We start from the raw sequence: 19437 nt of genomic DNA, 5'->3' as shown, positions 1-19437 counted from the left end.
TAAATTATCAATAAAGGGTTTTTTAATTTGTCTTTTGTATTAAAAAAGAATACTAATTTATGGTTCATCGTTTCTTCAGTTATGTTCTAAATAATTTGTTTAGGATATTTTTTTTATCTAATCTAAGCAATAACCTATCTTTTGATAGACAAGTACATGGTCTTCAATGAGGAATGCACATTAACATTTATTTCAAAAATTTTGATGAGGGGTTATGTTGCTTTTAGGGTCCCCGCAGGCAAGCCATGAAGGAATTGTCAGCTGACTTGGCCAAGTACCAACGGTGGCTTCTTAAAAACAAATTGAAAGCGTTTTATGCTCCAGTACATGCAGAAGACATGAGAGATGGTGCACAGTACTTAATGCAGGTAGGTGATCTTTCTGAAATGGAGTTTTCTCTATTTTAATTATTTGTGTTTTTTATGATATTAATATACAAATTATTTTGTATAATTTCTGTTATAATAACATACAACCCGAACAGGGGTGGGTTCTTCCCAGTTCGGACCGGTCTGCCCAAACTGGTAGTTAACAATAAATTAACAAAATCAATAGTAAGAAATTGCTCCAGAATGATATTGGGCCTTTGGTTCTAGCAGAGAATATGGTGACCCAGATGCTAACATAATCAGTGCTGTGATATAGAAAGTAATATGTTTGGCCTTGAATTTGCTTACAAGGTTAGTTTTTACTTCATTGCTCATCTTGAGGCATTTAGAGAGCTTCGAAACTTCAGCCAACGTTGTCAAATGATTTCCAGTAAAACATAGAACTAGATAGGGTAGAAAAATTCCACTGTTTTTAACTAATCTGAATAAAGCAAAGTTTAAAGATAGGCATACTGTTCCAAAGTGTTGTATATATTTTTTTCTAGGCTTCAGGTCTAGGAAGAATGAGGCCAAATATTCTTGTTCTTGGATTTAAGAAGGATTGGCAGTCAGCTGATATGAATGATGTTGACATCTACATCAACTTATTACAGTAAGTAGTAGTAATTATGATATTGTTCTTATAACTAAATATCTACACATATCAATTTATCAAAATTTTCAGAATAAAAGGAGCCTTTTTCTGCTAGTATATTCTGATATTGTGGGTAGTAATTCAGTACAATGCTGCCTTATAAATTGATCTTCTAGGCCAGTGGTGTCAAACACAAGGCTTGCGGGCCGCATTTGGTCTGCAGGGTGCTTTGATCTGGCCTACGGGGCTGCCCTGGAAACAGAGAAGTATCAGCTTGTGGTGCCTCTACCAGTGAAAACAGAACTTGTTAGGGTCATACGCAGCCATCCCAGACACCATTGCGGCCGAAAGTGGGGCCCAGGAGTCCGTTTTCACTGGCAGAAGGGTTGGGCCACCACAGGCATCCCCAACACGAGTGATGTGTTGGCCATGCCCCCCCCCAGCCCTCCCGAGGTCACACAATCCTGATGTGACCTGCAATGAAATCAAGTTTGAAACCACTGTTCTAGAATAATGTGCCCAGGGAGGTGTGAGTGGTGGTATCCCTGATATTGTTTTGGGATGTGAAAAAGACATTGGTTTTGAAGATTGTGTGGAAGGATGAATTGTTCCTGGAGAAGTGGTGCTGTGTGTATGATTATAAAACTCTACCGTGGCTTTTGCTTTTTTGTGTGATATTGACATGATTCAATATTATTTATTTATTGATTCAATTTTTATGCCGCCCTTCTCCTTAGACTCAGGGCGGTTTACAACATGTTAGCAATAGCGCTTAACAGAGACAGCCTATTACCCCCACAATCCGGGTCCTCATTTTACCCACCTCGGAAGGATGGAAGGCTGAGTCAACCTTGAGCCGGTGATAAGATTTGAACCGCTGACTTACAGATCTACAGTCAGCTTCAGTGGCTTGCAGTTCAGCACTCTACCTGCTGCATGTAATGATTTTGCCAGTGGATATCATTTGAACAAAAAGCTGAAGTTAGAAAGATTGGTATTTAAGTTTTTTGTTTCATAGGATGACCCTCGGAGACAGTTTCCTATATGGTTTGATTGATCAAACTTGCTTATCCTTTTTAGGTTAATTGTACTAATTAGCCAATTCTGACTGCTCACTGGTTTTCCCACTTCATTTTATTTCAGTGATGCTTTTGACTATCAGTATGGAGTGGTTGTCATCCGTCTGAGGGAAGGTTTGGACATATCTCATCTTCAGGGACAAGGTAATCCATAATATGACTTGGGATTTTCATAGTATTAGAATTATATCCTTTCTTTACAACAACAGCAACCACTCTTCTGATGTTCTCTATATTGTAAGTACAGTGGTACCTCTACTTATGAACTTAATTCGTTCCATGGTCAGATTCTTAAGTAGAAAGGTTTGTAAGAAGGAGCAATTTTTCCCATAGGAATCAATGTAGAAGCAAATAATGCGTGCGATTGGGGAAACCACAGGGAAGGTGGAGGCCCTGTTTCATTCAAGGAGATTCCTAGAGAGAGAGGCTTCTCCCCACCTTTTCCAGCCCTGTTTCCTCCCAGGAGACTCCTAGAGAGGCCCCACAGAGGCTTCTCCCTGCCTTTTCCGGTCCTGTTTCCTGGAAAATGGTTCTTGAGAAGAGGCAAAAAAAAAATTGAACCCCGGTTCTTATCTAGAAAAGTTTGTAAGTAAAGGCGTTTGTAGGTACAGGTACCACTGTAATAGGTTTTCTAAATATTAGTGTAATGTCTGCATCAGGCTCTTGAAAAAAACCTGAGGGGAAAAACAAACCCAGTTCCTTAGAACATTCTGTTAGTAGCACTCTATTTAATCTTGTTCTCTGCCCACTATGGGCAGTTGACTTCAGTTCTTTTTCATTCCCAAACATTATATCACAACCTCTGATGGTAGCTTCTTGAGAGTTTTGCCTTTTTATTTAGCTAAAAATGGTAAGGATAAGAAACATTTAAAAAAAGATTTTTCTTTTCATAATCATGTAATTTTGGCACTAGTGAGTTTATTACTTTATAGCCTGGAGCTACTATTTCTTGCTTTGCTCCTTGTTCAACTTTTTATTGTATTAATTTCATTTCTGCCATCTATCATTGCTAGTTTGATAAACTTAGCTCCATGAATTAAGATCATGAAATTACTGCTAAACATTTCTCCCCCTCCCCTGAGCAGCTGATTATTATGTCTCAGGTTGAAAATAAAATTCCTCTGTCACAGTAGTTCCAGGTTCAATCATGGAGATTATTATATCTCCAACAATCAAATATTTCATCAGACTTTGTTTACACAATATTATTGAAATGATTTGCATTAAGATATGCATCAGTGGTGCTCCTTCCTTTTCCTGTTTTAGAATTGAGAGCAATAGCAGCTGGAACATAACAATGTACATATTGTGGTATCAAAATATGCACCACTCCTGCTTCTAGGAATATGGTGTTTCCCCATGCAGTTTTTCATCTTTCCTTCATTAGACTTTCTAAAGTACAAGTTTGTTTGCTTGTTTGTTAAATTTATTTGCTACCAAACTCACAGTAGGACTATGCTAGGTAGCTTACAACAGTAAAAACAGAGAAATGAAAAAAGTGTAAACATAATAGTAGCAAAATAATGAAATAATAGAACAGTGGGGGGAAAACAATGAAAATATAGCAATATGAGAATAGAGGATAAATTGGTAGGCAAGCAGGGTGTGAGGCGGGGGAGATGGGGTTTGTTATCAATCTAGTAGCCACCTTCAGTGTGAATATAAAGCCCTTCATGGCATCGGACCAGAATACCTTCGGGACTGCCTTCTGCCGCATGAATCCCAGTGACCGATTAGGTCCCACAGAGTTGGCCTTCTCCGGGTCCCGTCGATGAAACAATGTCATCTGACGGGACCCAGGGGAAGAGCCTTCTCTGTGGCGGCCCCAACATTCTGGAATCAACTCCCCCCAGAGATCAGGACTGCCCCCACCCTCCTTGCCTTTCGCAAACCTTTAAAAACCCACCTCTGCTGCCAGGCATGGGGAAATTGGGGAAATTGATTCCCCCTGGCCGTTCCGTTTTATGTATGGTTTGTTTGGGGTGTATTACTGTTTTTATATTAAGGGTTTTAACTGTTTTTTAATCATTGGATTTGTACTGAGCTTTGCTGTTTTGAGCCACTCCGAGTCTTCAGAGAGGGGCAGCATGCAAATCTAATAAATAATAATAATATAATATACTGCATATAACATTGATTACAAGATCAGTCAGCTTAATTTAGTTAGAACTACTGGCTGCAGTTATTTCAGTCTTTGGTTCAGAGCCAGTGGACTATGACATATAATGCTTGCCATCATTAAAACCTTACTTGCTCCAGATTACTATTTGGATTCTACTAATAAGTGCACCTCCGGGGTATTCAGAAGCATAGACATCTATGGCCATTTTGAACTTTGGCCTCCACTCATCCCCTTTTTGGCCTTCACACTTCCACTTTTTGGCCCATTCCAGGCAGCGGGGATCTCCGCCTCCGTATATCCCTGCTGCCAGGAATGGGCCAAAAATGGGATGCCCGGAGGCTGAAAATGGGACACGCAGAAGCCGAAAGTGGCGCATGGTAGCAATGATAGGCAGTGACGATCCCTGCAGCTTGGAGCTACTAATAGGTGGTATTCTGGGAGGCCGATCCAACTGCCAATCAGCTGCTCGTACTAAATCAGGCTGCACTGAAGCTGACAAGGCTGTTTGCTGCAAGGAGGCAAATTGCTTGGAGGCAGAGGCAGAAGGATGGGAGCTGGCGAGTGACTAGGGTTTCAACATTCACTCTATAAGACACACAGACATTTCCACCCACTTTGGGAGAGGGGGAGTGCATCTTATACACCAAAAATATGGTAATTGTCTCAGCGGTAAAAACTTAAAAGGCCAACTTTTTCTACAAAGTAGCCATAATAAATCATTCAGGGATGTAGATTTTCACAACCCCAGTGGGCCATACTTTGAATACGCTTTTCCTTCTCTGTTGTTACAAACATCTTCAATATGTTCTTAGATCCCTTCGCCCTTTGTATCCTGGTCACTCTGCCACAGATGAGGCAGCTGTGATTCTCAATCCTTTTGTTATTTCTGAAGAACTCATTGTGCTTTCCAGCTAGAGAGTCTTCTGATACAGAGCAAGGCTAATTGCATCATTTGGATCAGCATTTTCTTTGTCTGATAAACCTGGTTCTTTTCCAGCAAATGTTTTCAGTAAATTTAGGAAATTCCTAGAAACAGTATATAAATCTTCTTTAATTGAATTCCTTGTTTAAATGGAATTATATATATACTATTACTGAAATGTTTTTCAGTTTTTAATTTAAAGTTCTATACTTTCTTTCATTAAAGCCAAAGTTGAGATTCCTCTTGGGAAAATCATGGTTTTAAATAGCAACCTATCCTTGCATAAATATTGAATCATATATTTTAATGTTCACAGAAGATTTATTGTCATCTCAAGAGAAATCACCAGTAACCAAAGACATTATAGTAAATGTTGATTACAGCAAGAAGACTGATACGGTAACTTCTAAGCCTGTTAGTGAAAAAGGACATATTCCTAAAGGTAACTATATATGTTGTAAATGTATACTTTTTTTCTAGGAACTCAAGGTAGCATGTATAGTACTTTTCATATAGGTTTATCTGTGCACACAGACAAACATACACATAATTATTATACCAACCCTACAATGTAGATTTGACTCCAAACAATAACTGATCTGTTTATTTAAACCTGAGACTCCTTGTTATATAATGGAACAATTGTCCAGATTTTTATTGGCCATATATCTGGGGAAGGGAATATGTTAATTAAAGTCTTTTCCTTCTTATTACATTTTGTTTCATATTACAAAGTTTGAAGCTGGTGATAATTTCAGAACCAGCAGTTTTCAGCTTAGTTAGCATAGTGTGTTACTGAAGGTTATTCATTACAAACTAAATGAATAAATAAAGTTTTTGGTACATTGAGTTACTGCACCAAAGGGGTTGCTGATATGATTATGGCAAGCTTGTTGATTATAATGTGGATTAAACTTAATAGATAAATATATTGGCTCTGCCAAGTCTAAAATATGTGGTTATAGTCACGTGTAGACTTAGTCTATTTTACATATTTGCCCAGTGGTACAGCTTGTCTTGAGTTAAATGTGAGACTTATCATGGATTTACTCAACCTCTTTCCATCTTAAGCTAATGTAGAATTTTAAATTCTATCAATATTTTTTTCTGGATAAAAAGATTTTTGTGTGTATGTGTATTTGTATGCATGTGTGTGTTTGTATGCCTAGTGCAAAGAGAGAGGGATATAGTGGACATTTATTTCAGTACTAACATGTTTGTTTGTTTTTAAAAAAGTGTAGTGGTATAAAGAAAAGTAGTGAATATGCTAATTAATAACATGATAGCATGTATTAATTCATATTTGATTTTACCATTGAACAGTTAAACAGTGGCCCATTATCATTGATATTGCAAATAACCTTTTTTCATTTTTTGTTTACTTTTAAAACTTGTCCAGAAGAGGAAGATGATGTCAAGACTCCAACACAGCCACTTTTGAAAAAAGGCAGGCCATTTTCCATCTTTTTTTTTTGTTGAATCCATTTTCCCTTTCTGTCGGTGTCCATTTATTATTTCTTTCATACCTTATTTGTATATTGTTTATCATGTTAATAATTCAGACTTCCTGGGAACTTGAGTGGATGTTTTGGCTATGACAGTATTAGGATTTTTTTTTAAAATTTCAGTAACTTGTTTACTTAAATCACATTTTATTGCTGTGCTAAAATGTAAGGCTAATATTACAGTGTATGTGTTTCATTGTTCCAAATAGCTGATAAAAGTGATGCTAATTATTTCAAGCCATGACCAATATCTAGATCAGTGTTTCTCAAGATTTTGTAGCTTTACTCTGTCTGCTTGTGGAATTCTGTGACAGCTTAAAGCTGCCAACAACAGAGAAATACAGATCTAGATAGTGGAGTAAAAAGTGGTTGACCGTTCATGTACACTTCCACTCCTCTCAGCAGTCACCTGCACTGCATATTGGGAGCTTCAAAGCCATGCAATGTGACTAAAAAAAAATCAAGTGTGATATAAGGTCCATATTTTTTGGAACATATCTTCTTTATCTCTTATTTTTTCTATTCCTTGTAAACCAGCTTCTGAATTTGAATGGAGATGGCTGATCGGATATTTTGGACTTCATTTTCTTCCAAATGTCACTTCTCAATTTTACAGATCCTAAGGGCCCGTCTGTTCCTCTGAATTTGGCCGATCAAAAGCTGCTTGACGCAAGTTCCCAATTTCAGAAAAAGCAAGGCAAAAATTACATTGATGTTTGGTGGCTCTTTGATGATGGGGGTAAGACTTTTTTAAAAAAAAACCATGTCAAAAAAATTAGAAATGTTATCTGGTATTTCTTTGCCAGCATCGGCTCCAAACTAATATTAGGGGGTTTTTTCCTTCCCTCTAGGCTTAACGCTTTTGATTCCATATCTTCTGACAACCAAGAAAAAATGGAAAGATTGCAAGATCAGGGTGTTCATTGGTGGAAAAATAAATAGAATCGACCATGATAGAAGAGCGTGAGTTTAATCAATTAACAAAGTTCCTTTGGCTAAGATTTATTTCCATTTTAACCAAATCAATTAATCAAACCCAATCAGTGCATTGATCTGTATTATTTTTATATCAACCTTCATAAATTGCTTTAGAATAATTACAATGGATTGTGAAAGACACAATGAATGAAAAGTTCATATATAGCTCCTATGTTTTGGTGATCCTCTTCTAAGCACTTTGGCATTTATAAGGAATTGCTTATGAAAGTAAAAGTGGGATGAAGAATTAATTGTATCTATTTTTACTTGTTAGATTTAGAATATATTAAAAATTCATACAAAATATTTTACCCTGTACATTTCCTAGACTGTAAAAGTTGGAAGAAATAATTTAGTCTAACATCTGCACAGTGCAGAAATCTACTACAGAAATCCTTTTGAAGTTCAACTGTTTGAAATTACAGTGGATCTCCCCAAAGCAACTTACAACCCAGATTCAAAGTTTTCATGGCTCAAACTAGTCACATGATCACATATTGGGCCCTTGGCAACCATGTTGCATTTATGGCTGTTTAATGTCCTATGGTCATGTGACTGTGATTAATGACGGGTTTTGCCAGAACTTGGCAGTTACTTCCAGTTTACGGGGTGGAGGTGGGGGAATGCTTGTGAACAGTGGATTTGCTGAACAACCATGACCATGTTCATTTAATAACCATGATGTTTGCTTTACAAACTCTGCATTTACTGACCACAAAAAAGGTCATACAATTGAATGAGGATCACATGATGACTCACTTAACAACCAGCATTCTGAGCTAAATTATAGTCATAAGTTGAGGTCTGCCTATATTAACAATCTACCTAACAGAGGCCCATCCAGTTTCTATTTCAAATGCCTCCTCTGAAAGAGGATCCACAACTTCCAAAGCACTATACATTTCATTGTTGACAGTTCTGTCATCAAGATTTTATTCCTGATGTCTACCATGCCTTGTCATTTAAAGTCATTGCTGCTGCTTCTGTCTTCTGAAATTATCTCATTGTTCAGCAAAGTCAGTAAGTGTTGTATTGCCTCTGTACAAATCGATGGTGAGACCACGCTTGGAGTACTGTGTACAGTTCTCGTCACCACTCCTCAAGAAGGATATAATGGAACTGGGAAAGGTGCAAAAAAGAGCAACAAGGAAATGGAGCACCTCCCTTATGAAACCAGGTTGCAATGCCTTGGTCTCTGGAGTCTTGAAAGACACCGTTTAAGGGATGACTTGATCGAAGTGTATAAAATCATGCATGGGATAGAAAAGGTGGACAGGGAAAAATTCTTTTCTCTATCACACAATACTAGGATGAGGGGGCACTCCCTAAAGCTCATAGGTAAAAAAGTAAGGACAGATAAAAGGAGATATTTCTTCACCCAGAGGGTCATTGGTTTATGGAATTCACTTCCAGAAGATGTCTTGACAGCTGTCAGCCTGGATAGCTTCAAGGCAGTATTAGACGGATTCATGGATGCCGAGTGTATCAGTGGTCATTGAAATGGATGTCCATGTGCCGCCTCTGTGTTGGTTGAGGCAGGCAGGATTCCCTTGAGTACGATTTGTTGGAGGTCAAGGGAAAGGGGGGTTGCCTTCTGTTTCTGCTCAAGATCCCCATGTACAATTGGTGGGCCACTGTGTGACACAGATTGCTGGACTTGATGGGCTTTGGCCTGATTCAGCATGGCTCTTCTCATGTTCTTATGTTCAGCTCTGTTTCCTACACAATAGCCTTTCAGAGAATTCCAAGCAGCCATTATCGTCTGCTGTTCAGGCTAGCCGTACCCAATGCTTCAGTACCCCATCGTGCTGATGAAAGCCCAGACACATTGGGCAGGCCATGTTGCTTGGTTGCCAGACCATCACATGCCTAAACAGCTCCTCTATGGTGAGCTGTCTAAATGAAAGCGATTGCACGGGGGGGGGGGGGGGGCGCAAAGGAAGCAATACAAAGACACGTTGAAAGCCTGTACGCGGACACATCATATACTGCCCACAACCCATTAGATGTCAAGGTCCTCTTCAAACAGGATGGACGAACATCACCCAGTGCCCCTTAGCCTTTCTCATACATTTTTTTTACTATGCTGTGCCTGCTCATTCCTGCTTATCGATATCCTTAAATTATGGAGCTCAGAATTGGATCTAAATTTCCACTGTTAATTATGGTCTCCTCCTTTACGTTTCAGGATGGCAACACTGCTTAGCAAATTTCGGATAGACTTTCAAGATATTATGGTCCTTGGTGATATCAATACAAAACCAAAGAAAGAAAAGTAAGTTGCATACTAATTTCCAATATCAATTTCTATGTAATTTAAATGAGATATTACATTAATATTTTAAAATATCCAACATATTGGATAAGAAATGGCATTTACAGAACATGGACTGAATTGTTATTAAAAACAGAATCATTAAGTGCTATACGAATGTCATGCTACTGTTTAAATAGTTTTTAATGGTGTTATATGACATGTGACATGCTAGTCATGTGCCTTACTATGGATATTGTGGTTAAAACCGAACATTGATACATTCCAACTCTGTGATCAAATAACTGTCAGTATTGCAGCCTTTGAAGAAATGATTGAACCATTCAGACTTCATGAAGATGATAAAGAGCAAGATGTTGCAGACAAAATGAAAGAAGATGAACCTTGGAGAATCACAGATAACGAAATTGAGCTATATAAAACCAAGGTATCTAGGATTCTTTTCTACATGTACAAATTTTTGAACGTTACATCAGTTTTCCAAATTTATTTTAAAATGGTTACTTGCCTTTCAGAGATCAGTAATGCTTTCATTTTTCTTACAGAGTAACCGTCAGATTAGATTAAATGAATTGCTGAAAGAACATTCAAGCACAGCTAATCTAATTGTTATGTAAGTACTCATTTCTGTAATTCTTGGCATCCTTTCCAGTAAATATTTGAAATAACAAATCACTCAAAAGTGTTATACAGATAGTCTTTGTTTAATGTTCATTCATTCAGTGAGTATTCAAAGTTGCAACAGTGGTGGAAAAAAATGGAAAAAGTGACTGATCCTTGAACTTACAATCATTGTAATACGCTCATGGTCACATGGTAATTTGTGCCAGTTCTCATTTATGACCACTCCCCCAGCTGACCTTTGTTGTCTTTGCCTGCTTTACCCTCTCCACTGGGTTTACCATCCTGGCCATGGGGACAGGCACCATGACTCCAGGGCTTCTTGTGCTGTGGCACCCTTGTGCACCTTCTCTCACCCTCGCTAGGCCTCACTGGGGACCTGCTCCCTCAGTCCATGGTCATGCTACACTTCGTTGCCCATTCACATAACCCCCCGAGTCCCATTGTACTCACCTCACCAGCCACTTGCACATCCCACCTGCACCAGTTCCAGTCTAACCTTGATCACTCCTTGAATGGGCTACTTTAGAGGCTTTCTGAGATGACTCAAGCTGCATCTAGGACAAACATGATAATTAGTTCATTGGTAAGATAACCTCATCCTTGTAGAATAATGCCAATTATATGGTTATTGTGCTGGTTGTTGTTGTGGTTAGCTCTGGCCCAGCTCCTGCCCCAAGGAATATGCAGGTGGATGTGGGGGAGACATCCACATGCCGCAGGCCTGTTTTGCTCCCGATGGAATCTGCCGATGAAGCCTCCTCTGACCAAGGCAGCATGAGTGACAGGGAAGAGGGGAGCTTGGCAGACAGCCCAGGAGGAGATCAATCATCTGTATCATCTTTGGATTCTGAACAAGAATTAATGACACATCCACGCATGCGTAGAATAATGCATAGGAGACAACAACTGAAGGATTATTACAAGAGAAAAGGAGGCCACCCGTGGTTGGGTGGGACTCCAGTAATTAGGGCTGCTGCTATAAATAGCAGCGTGTGGGTTTGGACGTTGTGAAAGAGTATCTGATCGCAGTTCTTCAGGAATCGTGTGTTGCTGTTTTCTGGACTTTGTTTGTTGATTTTTTCATTCCTTTGAAACCAAAGCAGAGCAACGTGTGTGTGTGTGTGTGTCTCACTTCGTTGGAAGAAGAAGGGGTGAAGTTTCTTCACTGCTGCTAGCTAAGTACTTAATGACTGCTTAAGGGAAATTGTACAGACTACCCGGTTGTTTTGGGATGAGTGCTCTTTGCAATACAAAGAGTGCTTAGTTTATTTTGAATTTTGTGATAAAGAACATTGTTTTGAATTTTCAAACGTGTATGTCTGCAATTTGTATCCTTGAATTTTCGGGAGGCTCCTACCAGAGAGCCCGGCAGAACAGTTGTCAGTAGGCTTCTGGGACCAATTCATTTCCTTTAAAGCCAATGTTGCAACAGGAGACGTGATGAGAGATTTTCCTAGTTTGAATCTGCCTAGCTTAGAGATGCCTGCTGTGAGTCCCCCCATTTCTCATGAAGTTCCTGTGTGCGCTCTTCCTGTGGGAAAGAACTTGGGGGTGATTACTAGAAATAATAAATCAAGTAAAAATTTTAAAACTGCTTTCATCAGAATTGTTTATAATACTGTGCAACGAACAACATTGACTAAAACCATTTCATAAAAAAAAAATATTTTGGTTGCCAAATCAGTTTAAATTAGATTACATAATCCAATTCTAACCCCTTCCCTCTGTTTTTTAATAGGAGTTTACCAGTTGCACGAAAAAGTGCCGTATCGAGTGCATTGTACATGGCCTGGATAGAAGCTCTTTCAAAAGACCTGCCACCCATTCTCCTTGTCCGTGGAAATCATCAAAGTGTTCTTACCTTCTATTCATAAACTCTCTTGTGCAAAATGCAACGTGGAAGAAATGGTACTTCAGTGCCTAGAGGAAAGGGACTGGGAAATTCAATTAAAATATTAACCTCACACAGAGGCAGAAAGTGATAACTTTCTCACTATTCCCCTGACTCAAAAGCACACGAGGAAAGTCACTATACTCCTAAAATTGTGGAAGTTCCATTTTTTTCCAATTCTTCTGTAATTTAATCTTGCTAAGTGGGGGACGATTCCTTAGTAAAGAATAAATAAACAGGTTTTTCTTTGCTACTTGAAAAGCAGCAATAAAGTGTTTATTTTTGATCAATGAAAGGGTTATAGATTTATAAAAACCTTTTAGCCTTGAGGTGCCTTCTGAAGTTAACCAAATTTCATCCATATATCGTTTTGTAAATTTGTAACGTCAGTCTGCCATTGGTTAAAGCATTAGATCAAACTTCCTCTAGTTTCTAGACTCTTCCATCTTACAATAATAAAGATGCTGCGTTCTGGTCTTCCATGAAGGTATTAGTATGGACTGTTGTATGTTTCTTATTATTTGGAACAGAGGGGTTGTGTGTCTGTGGTTTGTGTATGTGTCTGTTTAAGAGACTGGTTAGACCTAAGAAGTAACTGGTAAGAGGTAAGACTTTATGCTAAAGTCAAATTCATGCAGTTAGCATTGAGGACTTTGTAATGTTCAATTTTTACTACTGAAAGATGTACTTGAGAACTGTTGATGTTCTCCAATTCCATCCCATCCTATGTTTTCTTTGGGGTCCTATGACAGAAGATTAACCGGCCAGATTTTATTATGCAGCTCCATTGTCAAAGGGTGCTTTTGTCACAGGATGCCATCGGTGTTGGGACTAATACTGTGTGTGCCCTTTCGGGGGGGGACCATAGGGATAAAGAGTAGTTCTGTAGTTCTGTGGGACCATGTTTTGTTCCAAGGGCATCGAAGGGCAGTTTATTTAAAATCTGCTAAAACTCTTGCTAAACACTCAGGTTTGGTTCTCTTGAGCTTTTTAATTTGATAAGATGAAGGTGTATTCCAGAACTGCCCGTTTGTGTGCCCTCTGTTTATGGATGGGTATATATTTCAATTGCTTTATATTTTTTTATTCTATGAACTGCTTCCTGAAGAATCTCTTGAGGCTTTATCCAATAATTAGTAACAACGCTTATATCTGTTACCTGTAAATTGCCTAAAATATGTTTCAACTTTTGGCTTTTAATACAGAGCACCATATTAGATCAAAGATCTATGATTTCAGAGTTTGCAAGTAAACACATAGCATATAAAAACACAGCTTTCTTGCTAAGTAAAATCAAACTATCTGAACAAATAATTGTTTTGGAAGATCTGGTTAATTGGACAGCAGGATTCTTGCATATTGTAATTACCTTTGGTAACCTACTGCTCTAATGCCGATTGTTTATTTTTTCCAGAAGTGCAATACATGTTGGCTGCCACATAGAGTAATTCATTGCCAGGATATATTTTTCAAAGGAAATTGGAACTTTATAATAGTTTATTGTTACTTTTCTTTAAAAAAAATCACATTGCAAATAGAGTATTGATTACTACCAGATTGGTTGATTGTTGCTGTGATGAGAGAAAAAGTAAAATTATTCAGTGAAGCAAAGTTTCCTTTTCCTTTTTTGTTAAGTGCAGACTTAGAATAGGATAGAAAACAGTGGTCACCCTCCAGAAGAAATGCACTTGGACATGTAGCAGGGCAGCCATTATTTGTGATGTGCAAAAGAAAGGAATTGCATTTCTGTCTGTGTATGGTGGCTGAAATAATTACTTTAACATTTGGATCTATTGATGGGTACCAAATGTAGTCTGTGACTTAAAAGTTCTTTATCCATTGAGAATTTCCAATTTTAGAAATGCAAAATGCCAAATCCTGATTATAACATTATTAAAGCTCTCCAGGTAATATATATTATTAACTTGTTAGCAAATTTAGCCATTCCAGTTTCTCTTTACTATAAATTTAAATTTCTTCTGGATGCTTTTTAAGTTTCAATCAATAACTTGAAATAGTTTTCCATTGACACTCAGCAATATCATTTTTATAAATTTATTTTGTGAAATTTGGAAGTGCTTAGAAAATAGTTGAAGAAATTGATTATTTATTATTTTCATTATGTTTGTCTTTCCTTTTTACACAATTATTTTATATGCTATTTTGTTTATTTAAAAATGAAACTACGGTCTTAATTTAAAGCTTGAGCTTTGGTTGGTACTATCAACAGTCCAAAAATGTTATGTCATATTTTGATAATGTATTGTAACTGTTACCTACAGTTATGACTTTTCTAATGTTTTAACAACATGGAGTATTGCAGCTCTTATACTGTACTGAAGAAAGATCACTGCAATAAATGGAAATGAATTAAATACATTTAATCTAAGTAATTTTGTTTTTATTGACAGTGTTTCCCCTGCACCCACCCTCCCACCCTTACTTCAGTGAGGTTCTGACCATTTTCCTTCCATAACCTTTGCTTTGGCTATTGCAGGTTTAATATTTTAAGCAGCCATTTACACTCTTTCTGTCGTCTCCAGATAAGAGAACTTTGATCTGTCATAGTTGATCTACTTCCTTCTCCAGGGGAATCTGCCTAAACAGCTACTTGCTTCTATCAGTCTGCACACAGGCCAAATATGAATTACTTGGCAGGATCAACCTAGGCCAGCAGTCTTGCTTGTTACAGATAAGAAAAAGGCAGAGCTCCCCCCTCCCCCCGGCAGTTTATCTATGAATGAACTCATTCTTAAGTTTGAAACTTGTATATAAGTTCAAAAACATCTAGTCCCATCCAAAGATTATTGTGCCATTCTCCCCAGTCAATCACCCACCCACTCATCCTGGCCACAGAGAGTGTCTGTGTCCTGACACCAGTTCTGCCAAACTTCATTTATCTCAGAAACCTTACAGTTGTAATGTTTCCAGAAAGATTTCCTTGGCTTGGCAAGTATAGCTAGCACTTATCCTTAAGAAAAGAGCCCAAAGGAGCCACACTATTCTCCAATGCACTTGCAAGGAGAGTCCAAGATGGGTTATTCTTCAGTCTGATTGGTCGGGACTGAGTTTAATTTAAATATTAATTATTAGGCAGGCACCGCCTCCCCCTTAGCCCTCCAGTCTAAAAAACTCAGTCGCAGTAAAGGGACTTCTGAGTTTGCTCTCCTTGTAATTTATTTATTTATTTATTGCTTACTTGGATTTGTATGTGTATATACTAACTTGTTTCTCTCCTTTCCTTTTCCCCTTAGGTGCAGCTGGGGGTATTTTGCCTCGGGCGGCTCTGGGTTCAAACCTCCAGGGGGTTTACCCAGTTGCCTGCTGCTCCTCCCCACTCGGGACCCACACAGAGGGAACAGAAAACGTTACAGGGGCCAGTGTGGGTTCGGGAGAGAGCCCCCGGGTAGCCTACCCCCGCGGTAGCGCCCGGAGGACGAGGACATGGTTGACGCCGTGGGGGGGTCTGCTCCTCCCCCGGCGGATATACCATAGGGCCGGGAAGCGGCTTCCCTACCAGTGGCCCGTGAGGGGGGTGAGCGTTCCGCCCCCCCCCCAACAATGGCAGGCGAGGCGAGGCGCACGTATGAAGGTTTCCAGCGGCGGCTCGGCTCCTCCAGAAGCATTCGGCCCCTTTCAGGCCCCGATCGTGGAAAGCGGGAATCGCTGAGCCTTCCCGCTCATTTCCACGGCAACGATCGGCGGCCATGTTTTGTACACAAAAGGTTGCCAGGGATACCAGCCGGCGGCCATGTTGGTGAGGTCGCCCGGACAATGAGCGGCGGCCATCTTGGGAGGGTCCGGACGCAACCGGTAACCCCTCCCACCCAATCAGGTCGCGTTCCCATGGGAACCGGCAGGCGGCCATTTTGGTAAGGTCTCCCGATCGGAGCTTTACCCAGGCACAGCAACCCCCCCTTGAGGCCTGCCTGGGAGACACGCAGGCGCAGAAGGGGGCTCTGCCACATTTTCACTTTTGATCCTCGGAAGTTAACATTGCTACGGAGCTTTTGGCGCTACGCAGCGGTTTTTACCAGCCATTACACAAGGATTGTGAGTAATATCCTGGGCATGGCAGAACAGGCAATTCAGAGTGGGGAGGAGGTCACCGCCACCAGACCTAGCACCCCCAAGGAAAAGACCTCCAAGTCAAAATCCTTGCAGGGGGCATCGCTGAGGGAAGCGGAGAAGCGCATCAGGGCGCTTGAGAAGCAGCTGGAGGCTACTCAGAAGGCATCGGGACCGGTCCTTCCTCCCAGCCAGCCACTGCCTATCAGTTCCCCTATGGCCTCCCCCATGGTCTTTCTCGGGATATCTACTTCAGCCTCAGAGCGAGACTGGTCCCCAGAGAGAGGAACTCCGGCCTGGGTACCACCTAGAGCTGGATCAGGCGGTGTGGCAGGGCAATCCTCAGGCTGGACTGCTTATTCTCCACCCTCTCAGCCCCCGCACTATGCGCAGGCGGCAACTTTCACACCTACTGCTGCAGGCCTGCGCAACCCTCAAGACACTTGGCAAAGCATGCCCCAGGCCCTGCAGGACTTGATTTCCAATGTATACACCCAGGGCCTGGCCACTGGGGCACAGCAACAACAGGTTCCAGTGGGTCTCCCTCCAACGAGGTTTAGAGACCCCTGGAGGGCCCCGGCTACGCAGTCCTTGATGGAATCCATGGAGGAGGAGGATTCATCCAGAGATGACTTTAGCGCAGCAGAGGATGACCTGTCCGGAGACGATCAGCCACCGGAACAGCCCAGCTTCACGGGCCTTTTTAAGTCCTCCCTATTCAGGGTGCTCTTGAATAAGGCAAAATTCACCATTGACCAAGCGGGAGAAGGCCAGGTGGGCTCATCTGAAACAGCCCCACCAACAGGAGGTCTGTTTGTCTTCCCCAAGCAGGAGACAGTAAACATTCCGTCTTCCCATCTGTTCCTGGAAACGATCCAACGCCCGTGGGACAATCCCGCTGCCGGTCAGGGCCCTTCCAACCTTGACCGGAAGTTTTACACTTTCGACCAGCAGATGGAGGACCTACTGGAATTCCCAGCGGTGGATAAGCCCGTAACGAGCCTGGTATCCAACGCCCTCGTTCCGTCTGAATCGCAAGAAGGATTGAAGGCCGAGGACAAGAGGGCGGAGAACGTAGTGCGCAGGACCCACCAGATGGCGGCCTGGGCCGTACGAGCAGCCTCGGCGGCCTCGTTCTTCAACCGAGCCATGACACTCTGGATACAGGAAATCCAGACCAGGGCCGATCCCGAGGACGGGAGACTTCGCCAGGACCTTAATAAATTGCTGGCGGCCACGGAATTTTCGGCGGATGCCACAGTCAATGCTGCAAAGTTCGCGTCACGCGCAATGGCGTCATCTGTGGCCTCTCGCAGACTCATTTGGCTTCGCAATTGGCAGGCGGATGTCAAATCCAAATGGAGTCTGGCTTCCGCTCCATTCAAAGGGAAGAAGCTGTTTGGGGAAGTCCTGGATGATGTCCTAGTCGAGGACAAGGACAAGAAAAAAGTGATGCCCAGGGCTAACAGGAAGCAGGACAGACGCTTCACCCCCTACCAACGGCGCCAGCCCTTTCGAGCGGAGCCCTCCTCGTCCAACACCCAAACATCGAGGCCATACTTTCAGGGCTCCTTCAACCAGGGATCCTTCAGGTCAGACAGGTCCTTCCAAGCAGACCGGACTAAGTCGTTCCAGGGCCGCCGCCCCTTCAGAGGGGCCAACAGGGGCTTCCGGAAGTCAAAGTGACTCTTTAGACAATATACCTCTAGGCGGCAGGCTGCTACACTTCCCGGACATCTGGAAGGTTACGTCCTCGGACGCATGGGCGGCGGCAACAGTATCTCAAGGCCTACGAATCGAGTTCTTTCGCCCTCCCCCTCAACGTTTTCTGTCCTGTCGTATCCCAGCAGACCTACAAAAGAGGACTCTTCTATACAGGGAGGTGTCTCACCTGCTAGAGATAGGGGCTATAGAAGAGGTACCCCTGGCCCATCAGGGCAAGGGGTTTTACTCGGCAATATTTCTCGTTCCAAAAACCTCGGGAGGAGTCCGCATGATCCTCAATCTACGGCAGTTGAATCTCCATGTCAAATACAGGAGATTCAAAATGCACTCACTAAAAACCATTCTGGCTTCCATAAGACAGAACGATCTTATGACGGTCAAGGAGACTGATGACAGAATCGACATCGTTACTCAGGTGGGCAGAGACGAACCTAGCCTCGCTGTCAGCGGAACACATCTCGGGAGTCGAGAACGTGAGAGCAGATTGGCTCAGCCGTCAGACACTCGACCCAGGGGAATGGCAGCTGGACCCCGAGATTTTCCAGGAGGCGGTAAGGAGATTTGGGTTCCCGGTGATGGATCTGTTTGCAACCAGCCTCAACACCCAACTCCCTCGCTTCTTCGCTCGCTTTCCATCCCTGGGTGCGGAGGGGGTGGATGCGCTAACCAGTCGGTGGCCCCAGGGTCTCCTGTATGCTTTTCCACCTCTGTCCATTCTTCCCAGGGTGATACGGAAGATCCTGGAAGAGAGAGCAGAGGTTCTACTAGTAGCCCCGTATTGGCCTCGTCGCACCTGGTTTGCGGACCTGGTACAGCTATCAATGTCACCCAGCTGGAGAATCCCGGCTCACCGGATCTCTCTAACCCAAGGCTCCTTGTCTCACCCGGAACCGCAGTGGTGGCAACTAACCGTGTGGCACTTGAGCGGGAACATCTGATGCGCCAGGCTCTGCCAGACACGGTTATTAACACTATACAAGCAGCCCGCAGACCATCTACCAAGAGAGTTTACCAGGCCACTTGGGCGGCTTTCTGTGGTTTTTGTGAGGAACGGCAGATAGACCCTCAGACGGCGTCTCCACACATTGTCTTAACATTTCTACAGGCGGGCCTCGAGAAGGGCCTTGCCCCCAATACGTTACATCGCCACGTCGCCGCTCTGGCCACCATCATTTCGACAGACAGCTACCGTCCACTTACAAGACACCCATGGATCAGGGACTTCCTAAAGGGAGCGGCCAATATAAAACCACCGGTGATACACCGTTTTCCTTCCTGTGACCTA

The 19437-nt window shown here is 41.9% G+C and overlaps 1 protein-coding gene across 1 annotated transcript in view; it reads left to right on the top strand.

Annotated features, from left to right (window-relative positions):
- The window catches only part of SLC12A2 (solute carrier family 12 member 2), a 46455-nt gene extending 31717 nt beyond the window's left edge, over nucleotides 1–14738 (top strand). Inside the window, exons 19-29 of the mRNA XM_070742838.1 lie at nucleotides 228–368; nucleotides 875–981; nucleotides 2107–2186; nucleotides 5403–5528; nucleotides 6486–6533; nucleotides 7208–7330; nucleotides 7443–7554; nucleotides 9758–9844; nucleotides 10136–10271; nucleotides 10390–10457; nucleotides 12207–14738. Of these exons, the coding sequence (XP_070598939.1) occupies nucleotides 228–368; nucleotides 875–981; nucleotides 2107–2186; nucleotides 5403–5528; nucleotides 6486–6533; nucleotides 7208–7330; nucleotides 7443–7554; nucleotides 9758–9844; nucleotides 10136–10271; nucleotides 10390–10457; nucleotides 12207–12342 (1164 nt within the window). The 3' untranslated portion in view covers nucleotides 12343–14738. The remainder of the gene's footprint in view (nucleotides 1–227; nucleotides 369–874; nucleotides 982–2106; nucleotides 2187–5402; nucleotides 5529–6485; nucleotides 6534–7207; nucleotides 7331–7442; nucleotides 7555–9757; nucleotides 9845–10135; nucleotides 10272–10389; nucleotides 10458–12206) is intronic.
- The last annotated feature ends 4699 nt before the right edge of the window (nucleotides 14739–19437 follow it).

Source organism: Erythrolamprus reginae, chromosome 2 (assembly GCF_031021105.1).
Source record: "Erythrolamprus reginae isolate rEryReg1 chromosome 2, rEryReg1.hap1, whole genome shotgun sequence".
Classification (NCBI taxonomy): domain Eukaryota; kingdom Metazoa; phylum Chordata; class Lepidosauria; order Squamata; family Dipsadidae; genus Erythrolamprus; species Erythrolamprus reginae.
This window is presented reverse-complemented; position numbering and strand designations above follow the sequence as displayed.